The sequence below is a fragment of the Lemur catta genome, chromosome 9, assembly GCF_020740605.2.
Source record: "Lemur catta isolate mLemCat1 chromosome 9, mLemCat1.pri, whole genome shotgun sequence".
NCBI classification, from domain to species: domain Eukaryota; kingdom Metazoa; phylum Chordata; class Mammalia; order Primates; family Lemuridae; genus Lemur; species Lemur catta.
The window spans coordinates 15,122,672-15,141,795 of record NC_059136.1 but is presented as its reverse complement, the minus strand read 5'-3'; the positions used below and the strand labels follow the sequence as shown (position 1 = coordinate 15,141,795).

Below are 19,124 nucleotides of genomic sequence, written 5' to 3'. Positions count from 1 at the left end.
TCCAGAGTCCTAGTTACCATCTGCTCCCTGATGTCCTTCACCATTTACCTTTGTCTCCTGGTTCACTTTCCATTAATTACTCATTTTCCTTTTTTGTTATTTCTCTCTACTGTGATGGAAATACTCTTTATCTGTGCTGTCCAATATGGCAGTCACTAGCCATGTGTGGCTATTAAGTACTTAGAATGTAGTTATGTGGCTGAGCAACTGAATCTTTAATATTCTTTCACTTTGATTTACATGTTAATAGCCATATGTGGCTGGCAGCTACCATATTAGAGAGTTCAGAACTTACATCTTTATACTCACAACCTATTTTACCACTTAAACTCAGCTCTTTTAAATGTAAAACACAAAAAGGAACTATTTAACTGTATGAATGATAAATTTTTTAGGTTATTTTTCTTAGAAATAAATATTTGCTTAGCATTTATAGAGACTGAAATTATCATCTTAAGAAATGTAAATTTAAAATTTTAAGTATTTTCAAAACCATAAATGTTTTATTACCAAAAATGTAAAATAAACTTCAAGATTGTTATTTTTAACTTAACAAAAACTCACAGAAAATATGCTCAAAATTAAAAATACTGCACATTCAGTACATTTACAAAAAGGAAATATGTATACGAATTTGATAAAAGTTTGATTACCAAGAAAATACTTTTCAAAAGAAAAAACTAGCATTTTCATAAATCTAGATCCCATGGGAAATTTAAAAAAAATTGTTAATTTTACAAAATAAGAACAAACTAGAATTAAAAATTACTGAAATGCCTCATGAAGTATTAATCTCTAAAATATCTATTTAGAAACGAAAGTTACATAAATATTGTAAACAAGGGTTGAAGGTTAGAGAATCAATTGTCCTTAGCTAGCTTTCTATTTTTTTTAAAAAACTATAATACAAATTCAATAAGTATGATTTTATAACTGGAATTTTCAAAGCAATGGAAAAATACATACAAAAACCAAAGAATACTAAACACTTAGTCCCATAAAGCCATAGCAACCATAGCAACTAGCCTGAATAATTCTATAAGTCTATAATTGCCCATTCTAAGCTCAATGTATGATATTTCAAGTGCCTTTCTTATATAACACATGTGTTTGTTGACTGATTTCATGAGCTAACACTGGTGTTTCACTTTTAGTGCACAGAAGCCTCATTACAGTACAGTGAACGTTTGAAAATGAATTTAAACTTGTGGAAACATACAAACAGCAATGGCCTTTGAGCCTTCTGCTACAAATAATGCCCTTCAAATACACAAGAAAATGGTGTGGTGTGAGGGCAAGACCCCTAGCCCTGCCACCTCTTTCTATCCCTTACTAGCTTCCCAGGCGGGCACTAAAAATCACAAAGAAAGGTTAAGTCAGGTTCCCTATATTTTACTTAAGAAAGAATGACATATGCTTTAAAAGTATTTCTATTAAGTTAGACTTTTACTCATAGGAAAACTCAGAGATAAACTTTATAGAGGTTAACTGGGAAAATTCACTTAACATGCAATAACTCATTGTTCCACATTGGATAAATGTAGTTAAATTTTAACCACGTGGTGGTAGGCTAGAAATAGGTCATCAATAAATACTTGTAGAATTAAAATGAAACCAAGATTAATTGGACTACAAATTAGGAAATTTTGTTTTTGCTTTAACTCGCCATAAAAGTAACTTTAGACTGACTCATCCATTAACCTCTCCCAAGCTTAGTTTCTTCAAAGAGAAAAATTGTCTAATTTATAGATAAAGTTCCTTCCAAGCTTTAGAATATTATGAATCAATAAATAGAATTAAATTATAGAACATTAATTTTCTGAAAAATGAGAACCTTTAAATTATGACATGTAAGAGGTTTATCTACAGTTTCTTAACTATTTGACAAGAAACCACCTCAATTAAACAGTAACAATGAGGAAAAAATTTGTAAATCTGAAAATTCAACAAGAAGAGCATATTTGATTTCTAACAAAACTCTGAATTTTCAGACACATGCATATTACTAAGATAGGATAAATTTGTAATGACTATTTTCAAGGACTGTACCACATATAACATATAAACACTAAAACACAAACAGATCATCAGAATGCTTTACTATTTGACATACCCATCTATTCCCACATATTTAATTTAAGAAATAATTAAGATGCTTTTATACAGATCTAGCTCAAGAACAGAGTAATCAGAGAGAGCGATCGTGGTGATTACAGAGGCCCTGCACTCTAGAGCAGCTGAAGTGGGTCCAACAGATTGGGGAAAAACAAGAAGCCCCTTGCACTGGAATTCAAAGTGAACCAAACAAACAACAAAACTTAATTCCCTCTCCCTATTTCTCCTGCCACACTTGGTTGCATCATGCTCTTTTATGCTATCTCCTTATGTTTTTCCCTCAAGATGTTTCCATGCTCACTTGACCCAATTCCTACTATCACCAAATTCAAAGGGGGCAGACAGATGTAGTCTGAGTTTCCTAGACATCAACTTCTCTCCCCCTCAACCTAGCTACCAGCTGCAAGAGCATAATCTATGTCAATACAGCATCAACATATGAATCACCACTATCATAAATCAAAATAGACTTATTGATTTAACAAAATTTGATAGTTTGATAAAAACCTTAGTGGCACTATATTCCAACCACCTTATTTTAATTGATTCTCAATTATAAAAATAGTAAGTATCGAAAAGAATATAAACCAAACTTAATAGTAGAGCCTTCCCCTTTTACTGTAAATACCTAAGTAAGGCTCTGTTTCTTTCAGCCCCACCCCTTCTCTCACACCCTCCTCCCAACCACAGCTATAATCATGTTTGATGTACAACTTTTTGATGTCTTAGTTTGTCTATAAAACAGGGATAATAATAATGTCTATCTAATAGGACGGTCTTGAGGGTTAAATAATACACATGAATTGCTTGAAACAGTGCCTGGCACTTGGTAAGGACTCAAACGATGTTAACTGCTATCAGATTTTAATCAGTCCAATACTGATGAACATTTAGGTTTTAATAATTTTTCATCATATACAATTCTGTGATTGGACATCCTTGTTCACCATTTTTTCTGTTAGATAAATTCTTGAAAGTGAAAATGCTGACTCAAACAAATACTCATGTAAAATTTTGCTAGATATAACCTGACCACCCACCAAAAACATTGCCGTGTGAAGTATCTTCTCCTCATTGTTTCCAACATTGGGTATTAATAATCTTTAACACTAGGTGTTAATCTTTTTCATTTTTGCCAATCTGACAGGTAAAAATGATCAGTGTTTTATCACTTCTTCTACTGGAAGTTGAATATCTTTTTATGTGTTTTTACTATCTGTATTTTTTTAATCATTTGCCTGTTCATATTTGATGTGGAAGGTCAGGAATGTTTTCTCCTGGGCCAACAGGAAAGAAAACACATCTGTGCCTCATCTCCCAGTCTAATTCAGAAACATGACTGACAGAAGTCCCCTTCCTTTCAATCTCAGTGGAATATAATTTTTACATTAAATTTTCTCTTGTTACATAGATTAACTGTTTAATCAGGATCCATCTGTTCTTGTTGCTTAGCCATAAGCCAACCTCCCCCTCTCATTAAAATTTAGATGCCTCTTTTTTGTCCATTCATTTTTATAATAAAATCAGCAACTGGTGAGAGCTCCATCAGTGTTTGGGTAAGTCACTCTTTCACTTCCTCAGGAAGGCCAACTGCTCCAATTAAGACAAGTTGACAGATCCATTAAGTGCTTTTGCTTCCAGGTTGAGTTTTTTTTGTTTTCCTCCAAGTCTCCTGTGGTCTTTTATTTTATAGATGAGGGAAGTGAGGTCCAAAGAGGTTAAGCACTTAGAATCTGGATCTGCTACCCCTCAGGACTGAGTTTTGCTACCAAACAATGAAACACTGCTCTGGGACTACAGTCCTCAAATGCTCCCACTGCTAATTTCCTCCCTTGATGAACTTCAGAGTTAAGAACTGGTGATTGCTGCTTCTAAGTTATATTCCTTCTCCCTTTTACAAAGACCCTAGTTACCAATGGGGGTGCTGCCCCTCCACCCAGCACATCCAGATTCTGTTATCATCAGAAACTTCTCCATGATTAAAGTCTCTCTCCACAACCGCAGTACCCCATCTCCCGGATGGCTTACTCAATCATGCCCAGGACATTTCTTCAACATCAAGGGGTCCTTTGGCCCCTCTCCATTCTCCCTGTTCACTCACTCCTCCTTTCTTTCTTCACCTCCAATCCAGCTCAGATTTCATGTCCCATCATTTTAATCACTCTCTTGCCAAAATCCTAAACCTCCATAGTTTCTCTGTACTCATATTGCATCCACCTGGCAAAAACCTAAGCCTGTATGATTGCAACAGTTCACCTTCATCATACCTCAGACAACTGAGTACAGCAGGGGGAAGTCCCCTAAACAAGCAGATGGTTCCACTGTAAGCGTAGTCGCCAACTGCTTGCTGAATAATGCCCAAGAATTCTACTACCTCTCTCTAAGCAAACTGCCATGTGACTCTTTAGAAATGCACTCTCCACAAATCTTCACTCCCAAGCAGATGGGCTTTCCCAGTAAAGTCACCAGACAAGAACTTTCTCAACTGCCTCTCTCCCCCTCAATCCACATCTATCTTCGCACCTGTCCTCTCTTTCTTTACTTGTTACAAAGGAGGAAAGGATACTATTCCCAAGGTCATTGTTCCCGTGTGCAATCTGGATCCCACTCCCTCCTTCTTAAGAACCTTAGACTGTTGAGTATTTCCTTCTTCTATATCTTCAACTCCTCTCCCATGGAGATTTCCCATCAGTATTTGGATAGGCTCAACTACTTCCTCTTAGAAAACAGAGGAGAGGGAAAAAGGAAAGAAAAAGGGAAAGAATAAAAATATTTCCTTTATTGCCAAAACCCCTTCAGCTATGCCCCCTCCCATCTCACAAACTTCAAGACACATCTACATATGCTACGTATTTTTCTCACCTCCTTCTCACTACTTAACTCACTTACACTTGGATTCTTCTCTCTAGAGCTTCTACCCCTCAACATAGTCACCATTACCTTGTCACTAAAGTCCTTGGACACCTATTGATCCATATCTTATTTGATGTATAAGCATCAACTACTCCTTCCTTCTCTTCCTCTGGCCTCCATAACATAAAACTTTTTTTCTTTTTTACAACATGCTCAGTGCTCTAAGGTTGCCCATAATATCAAACTCTTGATTTTTCTTTTGCCTCTTTGACAGCTGCTCCTCATCTCTTATACCCAAATTTCAAATGTAGAAATTTACAGGAATTTTTTTCTCAATTTTTAAGCAATTTCATTCTTACCCTTGGCTTCTATTATCATCAATATGGCACAGATTCCCACATTTATACATGTCTAGCTCAGAATGCTCACAGGTCCTGAGAATACTTTTATTCCCCAAACCTGGTCCACTTCTAATATTCCCTCACCCAATAAACCACCAGCCACACAGTTACTCAAACCTGAAACTGAGACGTCATATTGTTAATCGAACATTCTTTGGTCTCAAAGAAAAAAACCAGCCAGCACAGTGGCTCACATATGTAATCTTGGCACTCTGAGAGGCCAAGGCGGGAGGATCGCTTGAGCTCAGGAGTTCAAGACCAGCCTGAGCAAGAGCGAGATCCCGTATCTACTAAAAATAGAAAAATCAGCCAGGCATCACGGTGTACGCCTGTAGTCCCAGCCACTCGGGAGGCTGAGGCAGAAGCATCACTTGAGCCCAGGAGTTTGAGGTTGCAGTGAGCTATGATGACGCCACTGCACTCTAGCCCAGGTGGCAGAGCGAGACTTTGTCTCAAAACGAAAAAAACCACTTCAAACTATAATAGTTTCAGCAAAAACAACGAGGAGGAGGAGGAAGAGAAAGAAAATGTATCAACTCGGGTAACTACAACATAATAGACACTCCATAAATGTGTTAAATGAATGAATGATGAATAAATGAATAAAAGGGGAAAAGTCCAGGGATAAATCTAATTCTAGGGAAGCTGGATCTAGGTATTGATATTTAAATTACATCATCAGGAAGCCTTCTTGCTTTACCCCTCAGATCTGCTTCCTCTCTGCTTGCTTCATTCTCAGGTTATTAGCCAAGACAGCCATCCGCAGCTTCTGGTTTAGATTCTATCAATTTAGCAATCTCCACAGAGCGTGCCTTTTCCCCAAATGTCCTAGTTACAATCTCCAGAATGGGCCAATCCCTGTAGCTAGCGGAATGGAATACTGGAATTGGCCACCATTGGCTTTTTTTTTTTTTTTTTTTTACCACCTGACATCTCTTCTATGGCCACCACCCTTGTCTACCCACCTACATAATATCTTCACTTGGGTATCTTTGCTACCTAAGAAAAAGTCCCCAAACCTTTACGTGTTCAAGATTTTGTGGCCTGGTCCTTCTAGGCCTCCTCAGTGTCCACTTCACTCGCTATGCTCACGCCTGCTCCCTCCAATATCAGGGCCTTTGCCCAAGCTTTCCCCTGTCTGTAAAGTTCTTCCTTCCTTCTCACCTAGTTAATCCCCACTCACCCTTTCAGTCTCACCTTAGTATCACATCCTCAGGGAAACTCTCCCTGACCTCTAGAGTAGGTTAAATAATCCTAGTCATAGACCAAACCAGCAGCTCATACTTATCATGAATCTGGTAATTATCATTTAACATCTCTTTTCCCTGTAGAGCAGAGGCTCTATGAGGGCAGGGCCTACATCTGTCTTGCTCACCACCTTGGATCCTGGCATAGCACCTGGTACACCAAGGCACTCCTTAGATATGTGTGAAATAAATGAATGAATGTCATGCTCTGGCAGTCTGTTTAAAACCTAATTGATTCTTTTTTTTTTAAAGATCAAGAAAAAGCAAGTCAGTGAATGAAACAAACTTACTAAAATTTACAAAACTCTTATCCAGGAAAGATACCAAAGAGTAACATCTAAAGTTGCAAGCTTGTTAGTCCCATGTTTAAAAACCATTTAGCGGCTCTATAATGCCTATATTTTAATATTTAAGATTCAACATGACCTGGCCCCAATGCAGAGTTCTCATCTCAGCTTTATCTCCTGCTCTTCCCCCCTCACAAACTCTGTGCTAAGTCAGTGATTTTCTATTCCACTCTATGGATTCCTAGAGATTCCATCTAATCCCTTGGAAGAAGAGTTATAGACTGAGCAAGACTCCTCCCTATCTCCCTCTCCCCCTCCTAAGTAAGAATAGCTTCTGTGCATCTATTTAACTCATTGAAATTTTTTAAAAAAGTTTTGCTAAATTGGATGCAAAAATGTTTACTAGAGATCCTCTCTGCACATCCCACTCATGCGGGAGTTTTGTGTAGAGAACACTAATGCACAAAGCAAACAAAAGGAGAGCTGCTCTGGCCACAGCGTGACAAACCACTGCCTGGTTGTTCCTCGTGCCTTGCCAGAATCCCCCACCTTAGCATTGCTTGGAATGCCTGAGGCTCTGAGGAACCTATAAAACCATAGCTCTAGGCAAAACAGGCACCTAGATTTGTCATCTGAACTTTTTGCCATTGAGCTTTAGTTCATATTTTTGTCTTCAACTTGAAATGCTAACAAATTAAAATTCCATGAAACAATTTGTTCCATGATATATCAGTGCCTTGAAGAGTGCTGGGTATATAGTAAGTACTCAATATGTTGAATGAATGATGCTCTTCCTTCTGAGCTCCCATCAAAGTCACTCTTCAGTGTCATACACATGGAATCTTGTTTTTAAAGAATCTTCTGGGCCGGGCGCGGTGGCTCACGCCTGTAATCCTAGCACTCTGGGAGGCCGAGGCGGGTGGATCGCTCGAGGTCAGGAGTTCAAGACCAGCCTGAGCGAGACCCCGTCTCTACTAAAAACAGAAATAAATTATCTGGCCAACTAAAAATATATATAGAAAAAAATTAGCCGGGCATGGTGGTGCATGTCTGTAGTCCCAGCTACTCGGGAGGCTGAGGCAGTAGGATCACTTGAGCCCAGGAGTTTGAGGTTGCTGTGAGCTAGGCTGACGCCATGGCACTCACTCTAGCCTGGGCAACAAAGTGAGACTCTGTCTCAAAAAAACAAAAAAACAAAAAAAAAAGAATCTTCTGTAATCTTGCTACACAGAATTAAATTATCTGTTCTACAAACGTCAGGCAGTAAATCAGACACTAGGGATACAGAACTCAAGACATAGTTCCTGCCCTTGAAGGTGCTTAGTCTGAAACTTTATACTTATAGTCCTTATTCAATTCTACTTTATAATCATTTATTTATTCATTCTGCAACTACATGAATACCTATCACAAAACAAACACAGATCCTATATTATTCCTATTAACTTATTTATCTTAAAACTATCACAAAGATCAGAGACTTAATTCTTGAATGGCACTTAAAATAATTAAAGTTCTTTAAAACATTTTCTAAAGGAAATGTTAGGAAGTAAAATCATGTTTCCCAACTACTTCTTACTCACCTATTAACTACAGAACCAGATCCCTATATAAACGAACTCATATTATGTCAAAAAAAAAAAAGTTTTAAGGTTTCTCAGCTACACAAATAATAATACTACATAATGAAATATTGCTCAAAACTATTTTAAAATGTAAAATGTGTCTATCCTTGGACCCAGAAATCCTACTTTTGAGATTATCCTAAATATAAACATACATACATATACAAGGATATACGTATATCTATTGGCCTAGAGGTTAGTGGAATAAGAATATCATGAAATGAAAAAAGAAATTTGCAGAGAAATATGTATAGTATGATTCCATTTTTAGGAACAGAGAGAGCATATAATTACATAAACACAAACAAGGAGGTGGAAGATTCTGTAGTCTGAATGTTTGTGTGTCCCCCCCATCCCCAAATTCATGCTGAAATCCAAACCCACAAGGTGATGGAATTAGGAGGTGGGGCCTTTGGGAGGTGATCAGACCATGAGGGCAGAGCCCTCATGAATGGGATTAGTGCCCTTTAAAAGAGGCCTGAGAGAGACCCCTCATCCCTTCCACAATGTGAGGACACAACAAGATGCTATCTGTGAACTAGGAAAAGAGCCCTTAGCAGATACCAAACCTGCTGGGACCTCGATCTTGGACCCCCTAGCCTCTAGCACTGTAATAAACAAATCTGTGTTGCTTATAAACCACTCAGTTTATGGTATTTTGTCATAGCAGCCAGAATGGACTAAGACAGAAGAATACAATCAAACTATTAACACTGGTTACTCCACAAACTGGATGAAGAGAAAGAAAATTGCTTTCCAGATATTCCTTTAAGTTGTATGACATAAGGGAATATATCATTTTTGTAAATAAAAAATGAAAAACTTTATTCTTTTAAGTGTATATAAAGGCTTTTTTCCCTGTGGTTTAGTTCTAAATATGGGCATTCCCCAAGTTCTGAACATTTGACATACAATCATTTTACAAATACAACCTGCTGTGCTATAGCAACCGATTTGAAGGGAAGAAGAGAAAGGGTAGAGGTTGTGCCTTGTGACAACTTCTCTTCTCACCAAGAGACTGCACATGCTGAGGGGTGGGGAGAAAAGGAGGAGAATGTGAGAAAGCATTTAACACAATAAAACAATGTTAACAAGAAACAATAAAACAACATGAAAATGGAAATGACTGGCAAGTCCCTAAGCTTGTTAAAAATAAATAACTAAAAGCCCAATTAACCCATAACGTATCTGAGATACTATATATTTCTAATGCATTTGAGATACTATATATTTCCTTTATATGTCCGATATATTTGTGGAATAGGATGGCTTTGGGATGACTGCTACAATTCTCACCATCCCTTGATATCTGTACAGCACTTTATAGTTTACAAAGTTCTTTGATAGACATGAATCAAATGTTCCAGCTAAGTGAAATCAATTAAAATAAAATACATACATCTATCATTACAAACATATGCAATAACTTAATCTTTGATGATTAAAAAGGTTCTAGAGCATGAACTTGAAATATATGCTATGAGCTATTATGAACATCAATTTAAATTGTACGGTAGATAGATATTTTCATAAACAGAAAATTGAAGCTGAGAAATTATAAGACCAAAAGTTTATTTTAACTTTTATAAGCAAAGGTCAATTTCTGTGAACAAAGTCCACCCCAGTGGGCTATGACTGACAGTTAATCCACTTAAAAATTTGTATATCAGTAAAAAATATGGGAAAATCTTGGCTCTAATCCTTTTTTCTTTTAAAGAGACAAGGTCTCACTTTGTCACCCCAGCGGGAGTGGAATGGCATGATCATAGCTCACGGCAACCTCAAACTTCTGGGCTCAAGCGATTCTTCTGCCTCAACCTCCCCAGTAGCTACGACTATAGGTGTATACCACCACACCCAGTTTGGGCTCTAATCCTTGACAAAATATTTCTCATTCTACTTCTTCCCTAAAGGGTTAAAAACCCCTGTATATACAGTTTCGCATTATGTATGATTTAGCAAAAAGGATTCATAGAACTGTATGTAGATTTTCCAAGCTGAAAAACTGAAAAATCTAATTTAAAAAATCTAACTAGACACTCAACATATATACCAACCACTATGCCAAATGCTATAAATGAAAGATACATATCCATTTACTTCCAGACACAGCAAAGATAAACAAATTTCTTAATGCTTTCTACCCACTGTAGGTATTTTCCAGATAAAACTTCTCCAGGAAAACATGCCATATATATGAAGCCAATTAGATATACTTTCCAGACATTTAGGAAAGTCCAATATAAAGAAGGGAATGAGGGACAGGTCAATTCACAAAGAAACAAGACATCATAAATCATCTAAAATGAGTAAGAACTGGAATTCAAGAACAAGATTCAAATGAGGTTAAGTGACAGCCATACAAAGTAAATCCACTTAAAATGGAGACCAATTTTTGTATTAAATAGTGGGAATAAAAAGCTTGATTAGAACATTCTCTTGAAAACATTTTTAAATAGTTTTTATTATATATAGTAACATTTGAGTTATAATGAAAACTATGTGCTTATTGCTAAAACATAAAAACAGTGAATCAAATGTTTTGTTAGAAAAATAAAAATTTTTTCCAACAAATTGTACATTACCCCAATTCAAAATAATTTGATTTTCACAGGGTAGTCATAAAGAAGGTTTTGTTTTGATTTGAAAACACTCAGAAGTTGCACTAAGCCTCTCAAATGCCTTTCTTAATACTTTAATCTTCAAATCATTCTCTTTTTAATGCCTATAACTCAAAGTCATCTTTTTTGGTTTTTCGTGTACTTTTTTTTCCTTTGAAACAGGGTCTCACTCTATTGCCCAGGCTAGAGTACAGTGGTGTCATCACAGCTCATTGAAACCTCAAACTCCTGGGCTCAAGCAATCCTCCTGCCTCAGCCTCCCAAGTAGCTGGGACTATAGGCACATGCCATCACACCCAGCTAATTCTTTTATTTTCTGTAGAGATGGGGTCTTGCTATATTGCTCAGGCTGGTCTTGAACACCTGACCTGAAGCCATCCCCCTGCCTCGGCCTCCCAAAATGCTGGGATTACAGGTGTGAGTCATGCACCTGGCCTCTTGTTTACTTTTTAAATGGTTTGTTGAGTGCTGTAACATCCAAAATTCACCTAGGGAGCTTAACACACAAAGAAATGACACACAAAGTCAGGATAGATACACAAACAAAATTAAGAGGGATTTTCGAAGGGGACTAATTTTGTAAGTGGTACATTAGTGAGTATTTTGCTTTTCTACACAATTCCTCCTGCAACCTCATACCCGGCCAGGAACTTGGATGACAAATTCACAGCCAATGAGAACCCCTTGTGCATTTATTTTGCCTGTATATATAACAAAAGGGGATACACATCTTGATCTTAATATCTTAGGATATATAAAGTATATCCTGGTCAGGACCACATTTATAAGTGACTTTTTTAATGTAATATAATACTGTACCAAGGTTGTAAGGGAGTTCCTTTTCATATAGAGTCTTTCCAAGTACTGAAGTCCCTCATCTTTCAGTAACTCCAATGGGAAATGATGCAGATTCCTATAATTTAAGAACAAATTCTTGTGCTTTTCCAGCCTTGCCACAGAGATCGTCTTACAAAGTTCGGATGCCATGACTGAATATATCCCATCAGGCACACTGCAGCACTACATCTTGTCAAAATTGGTCCATTTCTATAAAGAAAACAAGAAAATTTAATCATTATAAGACTTCTTACAACCCATATACACCAGTTAGCATACAGAGCTACCTGCAGATACTAAAAAGATAACTATATATTCAATCCTATATTTTTCTTTCATAACAACTAAAATCATCACACATATTTAGGAGATTTAAATGAATAACAATTTAATAAAAATACTCTGGTTAAGCAATATTTACTACTTATTAGAAAAAGTCCTGATGGAAAAAATAGTTTTTGGACTTGAGATAGGAATCCTTGCCTAAAAGAACAGAAACCAGTTTCACAACACATAACCAAAGGAAAAGCTTAAAAATCAAACGCGACAAACAGTATTTCCTTTTTGAACCACTTCATTTTGTACTTAGCTTAAGGTATTTCAAAAATATTAAAATATATTTAAAATGCATGTTATTTATATCTAAAGCACTAACAGCTTCATTTTCTTCACGTCCTAGTATCTAAATATTGTCCTATATTCTAATTTTTTTCTTTCATCTCTTTATTTTCTTCCTTTTTAGCTTTGCAGACCAATAGAAATAGCAAAGGGCCATGCAGTTTCATTATTTTAAATTATTTCAATGAACGAAGAAACACTGCACTAAGAAACAAGAACCCTGTATTATTCTATTACAATCCCTCTGAGCCTCAGTTGCCTAATATATAAAATGGAGATAGCAATTAATGTGTTAGTTTAAAGGCCTGAGTCCAGGACAGATTATTTTAAATTATCTTTTAGCTCTAAAATTGACAAGGGTAGGAAGAGAAGTAACATTTGCCACCTTATCGCCTGGCACAGAGCTGAAGCAAACTTCGCCATCACTTAACACAAAAAGAAACAAACTCACAGCTTCAATAATTTGTCCAAGGTCAAACAGCTCACAAGGGATAAATGCAAGGGTTTGAGGCCAGGTCCAGTGGATTTCAAAGCCTGGGTTCTTTACAGACACTAACTCACAGGACTCCACAGGGTACTAAGGAAATGCTAAAACAATTACAAACAAGTTGAGCTTTGCTCAAAGATTCTACTCTCCGTTTTCCTGGGCACCTTTTCTAAACTCTCTATTGGAAAGTACCTTTTAAAGGAATTTTTTTTTCCTTAAGAAAAAACAATTTCACTGGGAATTAATACCAATTTAGTATAAAATATAACAACATAACAGAGTTATGTTTCAATAAACAGGGTTTTATAATTTTTTAGTTATTTTCTATTATTTCCAAACTCTAATTTCTAGCTAATTAGACAGCACTTGTCATGTTATATAAAAGAACAAACGATATGAAATATTCAATAATATACCCAATGCAACATAAGAATCCAAAACTTTTCCATATTTATTCTATCTACTCACCTATTTTGTGACACATAATTATGTGACTTTGTGCAAGATACTTAATATTTTGACATCTTCATTCTCTCACCTATAAAGCAAGGGGAACTAGACTACAAATAACATCAATGATTCTGTGTAGAAAGTGAAACTTTCTAGGTATTCACTGAACTAATAAACTGGAAGCAGTTTAGATGTCTCACAAGCATCTCAAACTTAACACATTCAAAGAGAGCTTTTGACTGTCATTACCCATCCAAATCTTCCCAGTTTTTCCAATCTCAGTAAATGGCCCACACCTCCAGCCACCCCACTGCTCAATCCAGAAAGCTGGAAGTCATGAATGATTCCATCCTGCCATGCACCTGCCACCTCTAATCTATCACAAGGCTAATGGTTCCCATCTCGAAAACACAGCTCAAATCATCCATCTCTCCATCTGCCAAAACCACAAGCCACTGTCATGTCCTGCCTGGCCAGCTATATTGCTGGTCTCCCCATGTCCACTCTAGTCACTTCTGACACATTAAACACAGCAGTGAGCCTTTAAAAATGTAAATCTAACTATGTCACACTCTCTCAGGCACATATCTTACTAAATAAACCCTCCAGAAAGCTTCTTATTTAGAAAACCAAACTCATAACATGCCTTCAGAGCTCCTTACCATCTGTCCCCACCCACTTCTCCAGCACTTTCCCTGGCTTCTCACCAAGCTCCTGGGCACTTCTAATCCCTCAAACTACTAAACTCCTCACAGCACTTGCTGCTCTCCTCTTAGCCTGGAAAGCAATGTCCCGTTATCCTTCGGGTTTCAATGTAAAAATCGCTTCCCTATCCCCAAGTATTCCCCTGGTATTCAGTAACCCAGCTGTTTGTTTTTTCTTCATCAGAGTCCTCACAATTTGTAATCTGTGTATTTATCAGTGTACCTGTTTCCTGCCAATCTAACCAAAAGCCTATAAAATCCTGAGGGTAGGGATTTGGGTGCTTTCTTCATATTTGCATGCCTGCATCTAGTACAATATCAAAAAGCAAGCCTTCTAACAGCTGATGAATGGATGAAATTAGGACATGTGGAATAACACTGCAAGGCTGCTTTTTCATCTACCTATTGCAAGACTACTTATAGAGTCTATAAACTTGCTGCATGCCATAAATCGCTAATCCTTACAACTATGCATTGCAATAGGCATTATTTAGCTCATTTTATAGATGAGGAAACTGAGTTTCTCAGAGAGTAACTCGCCAGAATTCCAACACAGATGGACCAACTGCAAAGCCTGTGTACTGCCCTACAATGCCTGTCATGCACTTCAGTGTGGTCAGTGCTTCTTTCTATGATTTATGTGGTAGGCAAAGCTTATACAAATGGAAGACACTTCTTAAAGCAAAACTATATCCAAAGCCACACTCAACTGAAGGAAGATTCAATAAGAAAATTCACCGGAACCTGACCGCTTTCCTTCTGAAAGTTCTGGCTGGGATTGGCTACCTCAAAAACACCATTACCCCTGTTAAAATGCTACAGTGGCAGGCTGGGAGATAAAATATATACAAATGAAATCCAAAAGGTGCCAATTATCAACAATGCTCACAGTTTTCCAATATATGTTCACTGGAAATATACAGCCTTCCAACAGGATAATTTTCTTACCTCATTTCACTTTAATACCTCGTATCTACAGTTAAAGCAAATGGTATATTTAATATTAACTGTATACAGCTGCACCTCTGAGTTTTCTGACAGGTGAACACTAATCTATCTTTTTACTTAAAACACACACACAAAAAAAACACCTCCCATCTTAAGGAAATTCCACACATTTTAAGCAGGAGTGTTTTAAAGGAAAGGAATCCCTTAGACTGATTCAATTCCCCATTCTCATTTCCTAACACTGGAGATTAGACAACTGTAAACTGTATATTAAAAGAATTTGTAAATGGCTACTTTCTCAGTACTTGTACTAAGAAACACTGACAGAACTCTTAGGCAAAACACATGCCGTTTTGCCTGAGTTGGCCACACACTAAGGTCGTTACAGTTAGGAAGCAGCGAGCCCAGTGGCACGGATTTCCCAGACCCGGCACCGGGACTGTCCGGTCCGAGGAGACACGGGCCGCGGAAGGTAGGAGGACCCGCCAGCCGCGGCGGCCCGAGGCCCAGACAGCCCGGTGGTCCCACTCGCAGCGGCCTGGACGCTTCTGCGGAATCCTGTGTGTGGCGTCCCCGCCGGGGGCCGGGCCAGGGGGCCTTGCCACGTGAACCACCCGACACGGCCGATAGCGATACTCACCTCAGCGCCGACGGAGCCACCTCCGCAGCACAGGCGGCGCTGGACCCCAAGCGGAGGGACGGGGGGTGGAGCGGAGCGCCGGGCGAGGGGCGGGACTCTGGTGGCGGGGCGGAACCCGCGCTACTAGGAGCTGGGGAAGAGGTAGCCGTGGAGATGAGTACGAAACCTCGCGATAAGTCGCCTGTGTTCTCGCGGTTTTATGATAGGTGGGGCGAAAGGCTCGTTTTCCAAACGATGTGCCTATTGGGTGAGATCGCGGTTTCCTCCAAACTGGCCCCGCCCACGGTTCTAATCTTGCTTCCGGCTACGGCTGGTAACTTGATGTCGGGAGAGAGGTTTTTTGCTTAGCGTCCCGAAGGGGTAATTTATCTGGCTCCCACCTCAGGAATTGCCAGTTGCCGATAATTCATACATTCATTCAGGCACTTGGGCTCTTATTCAATGCATAGGCTAAGGGGTTACAACAATAACGTCCGATGTCAATGTGTACCAGGCAGCGTTCTGAGAGCTATGCGTAAATTATCTCATTTAACTCTTAACAGCAATTCCCGAAACTGGAGCAATTATTATATTAATACTAGTCTGCTGGGTGAAAAACCGAGGCCGGTAGGTAGGTTTATGTAAAGTAGTCAAGGTTAGTTAACAAATAATGAGTCTGAGCACCGGATTTGAGGGCTCACTGTACGCACTGATTAAGTTCCAAAGATGAGGAGGTAACCTAGTCTGTGCTCTTCAAATACCCAAGGTCTATTGTGAGAAACGATTGCTAAAAAGGACAAAAAACTTAGTTAAATATTGTGGCAGTTCCTAGCATGACTGAGTAGGTTGTCAATAAATATTTCTTAAAGACAAAAAGTCCTGTGTCAGCAAAACAGACATCAAAGAGAGGGCTTTACGTTGTTTTTTTTTTAAAAAAAAAAATCTGAGCATTGTTCGACAATATTAAAAAAAAAAACACAGTTTTAAAATACCATGCTCATTAACATGGCAACTTTCCTTGTTAAATGAAGACTTAAAATTTTTCCTCTACTATAATTGCTGTTATTTTTTGTCCTTTGAGAAGCTTGATGTCTATTAATTTGGTAGAGGTTGTCAAGCAATCTTAACTTTATAATGAGCTAGTTTTACATTAGCTTGTTTCATTACTCTTAGAGATGAATAACCTAGGAAGTAGAGTTATATTAAAAATAACACCAGGTCTAAAACAAGGTATGAGTTGTAATAAAATATCAATTATCTATTTATTAAATCTGGTCTTCAGGAGTTCCTGAAGCATAGTATATGCCATGTATTTCTAAAGCCTTTTATATAGTCTCATAATACCTAAGAATTTGTGGTACTCAAATTTTTTGTTGAATTGAAAATGAAGAAATCTACATTTTGTGTAAAAACAAAAATCAGCCCAAATAGTAAGACTTGCTGCCAGTATGTGAAGTCACCAAAAAAAAAAAAAAAGGATTAACAATAGTCAGAAGAACAATTTTTTTAAAAAAATCAGCCTTAGTTTTCAGGTTTTCTTTTTTAAACAAGGGAAATATTGTTTTTTCAGTACATGAATTTAACATATATTTGATCATGAAAAATGAATCATGTTAAAATAACTTTTACCCCCTCCCCAAATTGACACAAAAATTGCCAAGTGATTTTATGTGATAGTATAGTATCCTATGACCACTCTTAGATTTTCTCTCAATGTGTAGAGTCAGTTTGCACATTTTGTCTCACTTAAAGGGGTAAAAACCTCTAATGTAAGCTGTTGATTTTACAATCTTTGACAAACTTTAATATCAACAGGCAGCAATACGACTTTAAGAAAATTCCAAGGAAAAGACAACCCCATTTTAAAATTCCCACCTCTGGCTCCCAAGGATTGGGTTGCAAACTTCGACAAATTACTCTCCTCCACTCCCTATTGGTGATTGCTCTATCATTCATTCTTCTGCCTGGAGTTTTGTACGGAAGCCGTTGCTGCTGTAATTTAGTTTGGGACTGCCCAGCTTTACACTTTTTCATGGTTATCAATCTGTACAGAGCATCACCGAACTGATACGGCGGAGCCAAACTGGCAAATCAGGCTGCCAAGACAACTGTGTAATTCGCTCGAAAAAGAAATGGAGAGCCTCTCAAGCCGCCTCGGTAAACTGACAAAGAATTTTACGATGTAGCTGGAGACTTGAGAGTTAAAGAAACTTTTCCGGTTTTTTGCTATTTTTAAAGGAGTAAGTGTCAAAGGAAAAACAGAGAAAATACAAGCACAATCTAAGGGTGGAAGGAAGAAGAGTTTTCAGAGGGTGTTTTCTCTTTAGCGTGAGGATGGAAAGCATCATCCCCAGATTATCGGATTTTTAAAAGGTAAAGGAAGCAAGATAATAAGATTAATTATAGATTATTTTCTACTGTAAGAAACTGTGCTTTGTTGTTATTGTTCCTTAAATATGGATGTAGAAGGACATTTAATAATATGGTAACTTTTAAATGAAATGAGTATTTTTGTTTGTATATTATCACACCGGGCACAACAGACAATATATCTATTGAAAAATATGAGAAAGTTAGAGTTGGCTTTGGACCCAAACTTTGTGTATATTTGTAGATTAGGAAATCCAGGGACAGATCTGCTAATGGCCAAGCAAATGTAGTATTGGTATCTGAAGCAGAGTCAGCAGATAATTAATATAAGGATAAATTCTCCAAAAAGAAATCCAGCATTTATATTTTCAAAATGATATATTGTGTTAAAACTAAAATATAAAACTTAAGGAAAATATCAATAAACAAGAAAGTGGCCTCTGTTAATCCATATATGGGGATATAAAATAATAAAATATAGTCTCTTAAGAGGCTCATACTTGTACTCTAGCTCAGGAGCAAATGAGGCTCAGAACATTGAAATTAAAACTTCTGAACAGTTCTTACTGCCCAAATGACTGTTGTAGACCATGGGTAATTCAGGAGATCATATCAGTGTGAGCTGAATTATTCAGGCAGGGTTTCACAAATTATGGGTAAGACCTAATTCGGGCCTGAGCAATGGGCCAAATTTCAGACAGAAAAGAAGGAAAGGGACATCCCTGGCAGTAAGTGAGTCATTAGCAATTATGTGCAGTCTAAGAAAGAGTTGGCTCTGACTGCAGCAGGAAGTTGATTTAGAAACTTTGGTTAAAAAAGAAAAGCACGAGAAGTTACATGAAGAGCCAAAATTGCCAGAATTAAGGAGTGACCTGGGTTTTGAACAGGAGGGACACCTTATGAAAGGAATATTTGGAAACGATAAAACTGACAGTGCAACTG

At 37.6% G+C, this 19,124-nt stretch overlaps 2 protein-coding genes across 4 annotated transcripts in view; one reads left to right on the top strand and one right to left on the bottom strand.

The window, feature by feature from the left end:
* LRRC28 (leucine rich repeat containing 28) overlaps positions 1–15,973 on the bottom strand; it is a 121,159-nt gene extending 105,186 nt beyond the window's left edge. For all 3 annotated transcript variants that reach the window (XM_045560496.1, XM_045560497.1, XM_045560495.1), the window contains exons 1-2: positions 15,834–15,973; positions 11,969–12,196 (exon numbers count right to left, since the gene is read on the bottom strand). In XM_045560496.1, coding sequence (XP_045416452.1) covers positions 11,969–12,136 — 168 coding nt within the window. In that variant the 5' untranslated portion in view covers positions 12,137–12,196; positions 15,834–15,973. The remainder of the gene's footprint in view (positions 1–11,968; positions 12,197–15,833) is intronic.
* Positions 15,974–17,641: 1,668 nt separating this feature from the next.
* Positions 17,642–19,124, top strand: part of TTC23 (tetratricopeptide repeat domain 23) — a 73,812-nt gene continuing 72,329 nt past the window's right edge. The window contains exon 1 of the mRNA XM_045560829.1: positions 17,642–18,185. The gene's annotated coding sequence lies outside the window, so the exon portion shown is untranslated. The remainder of the gene's footprint in view (positions 18,186–19,124) is intronic.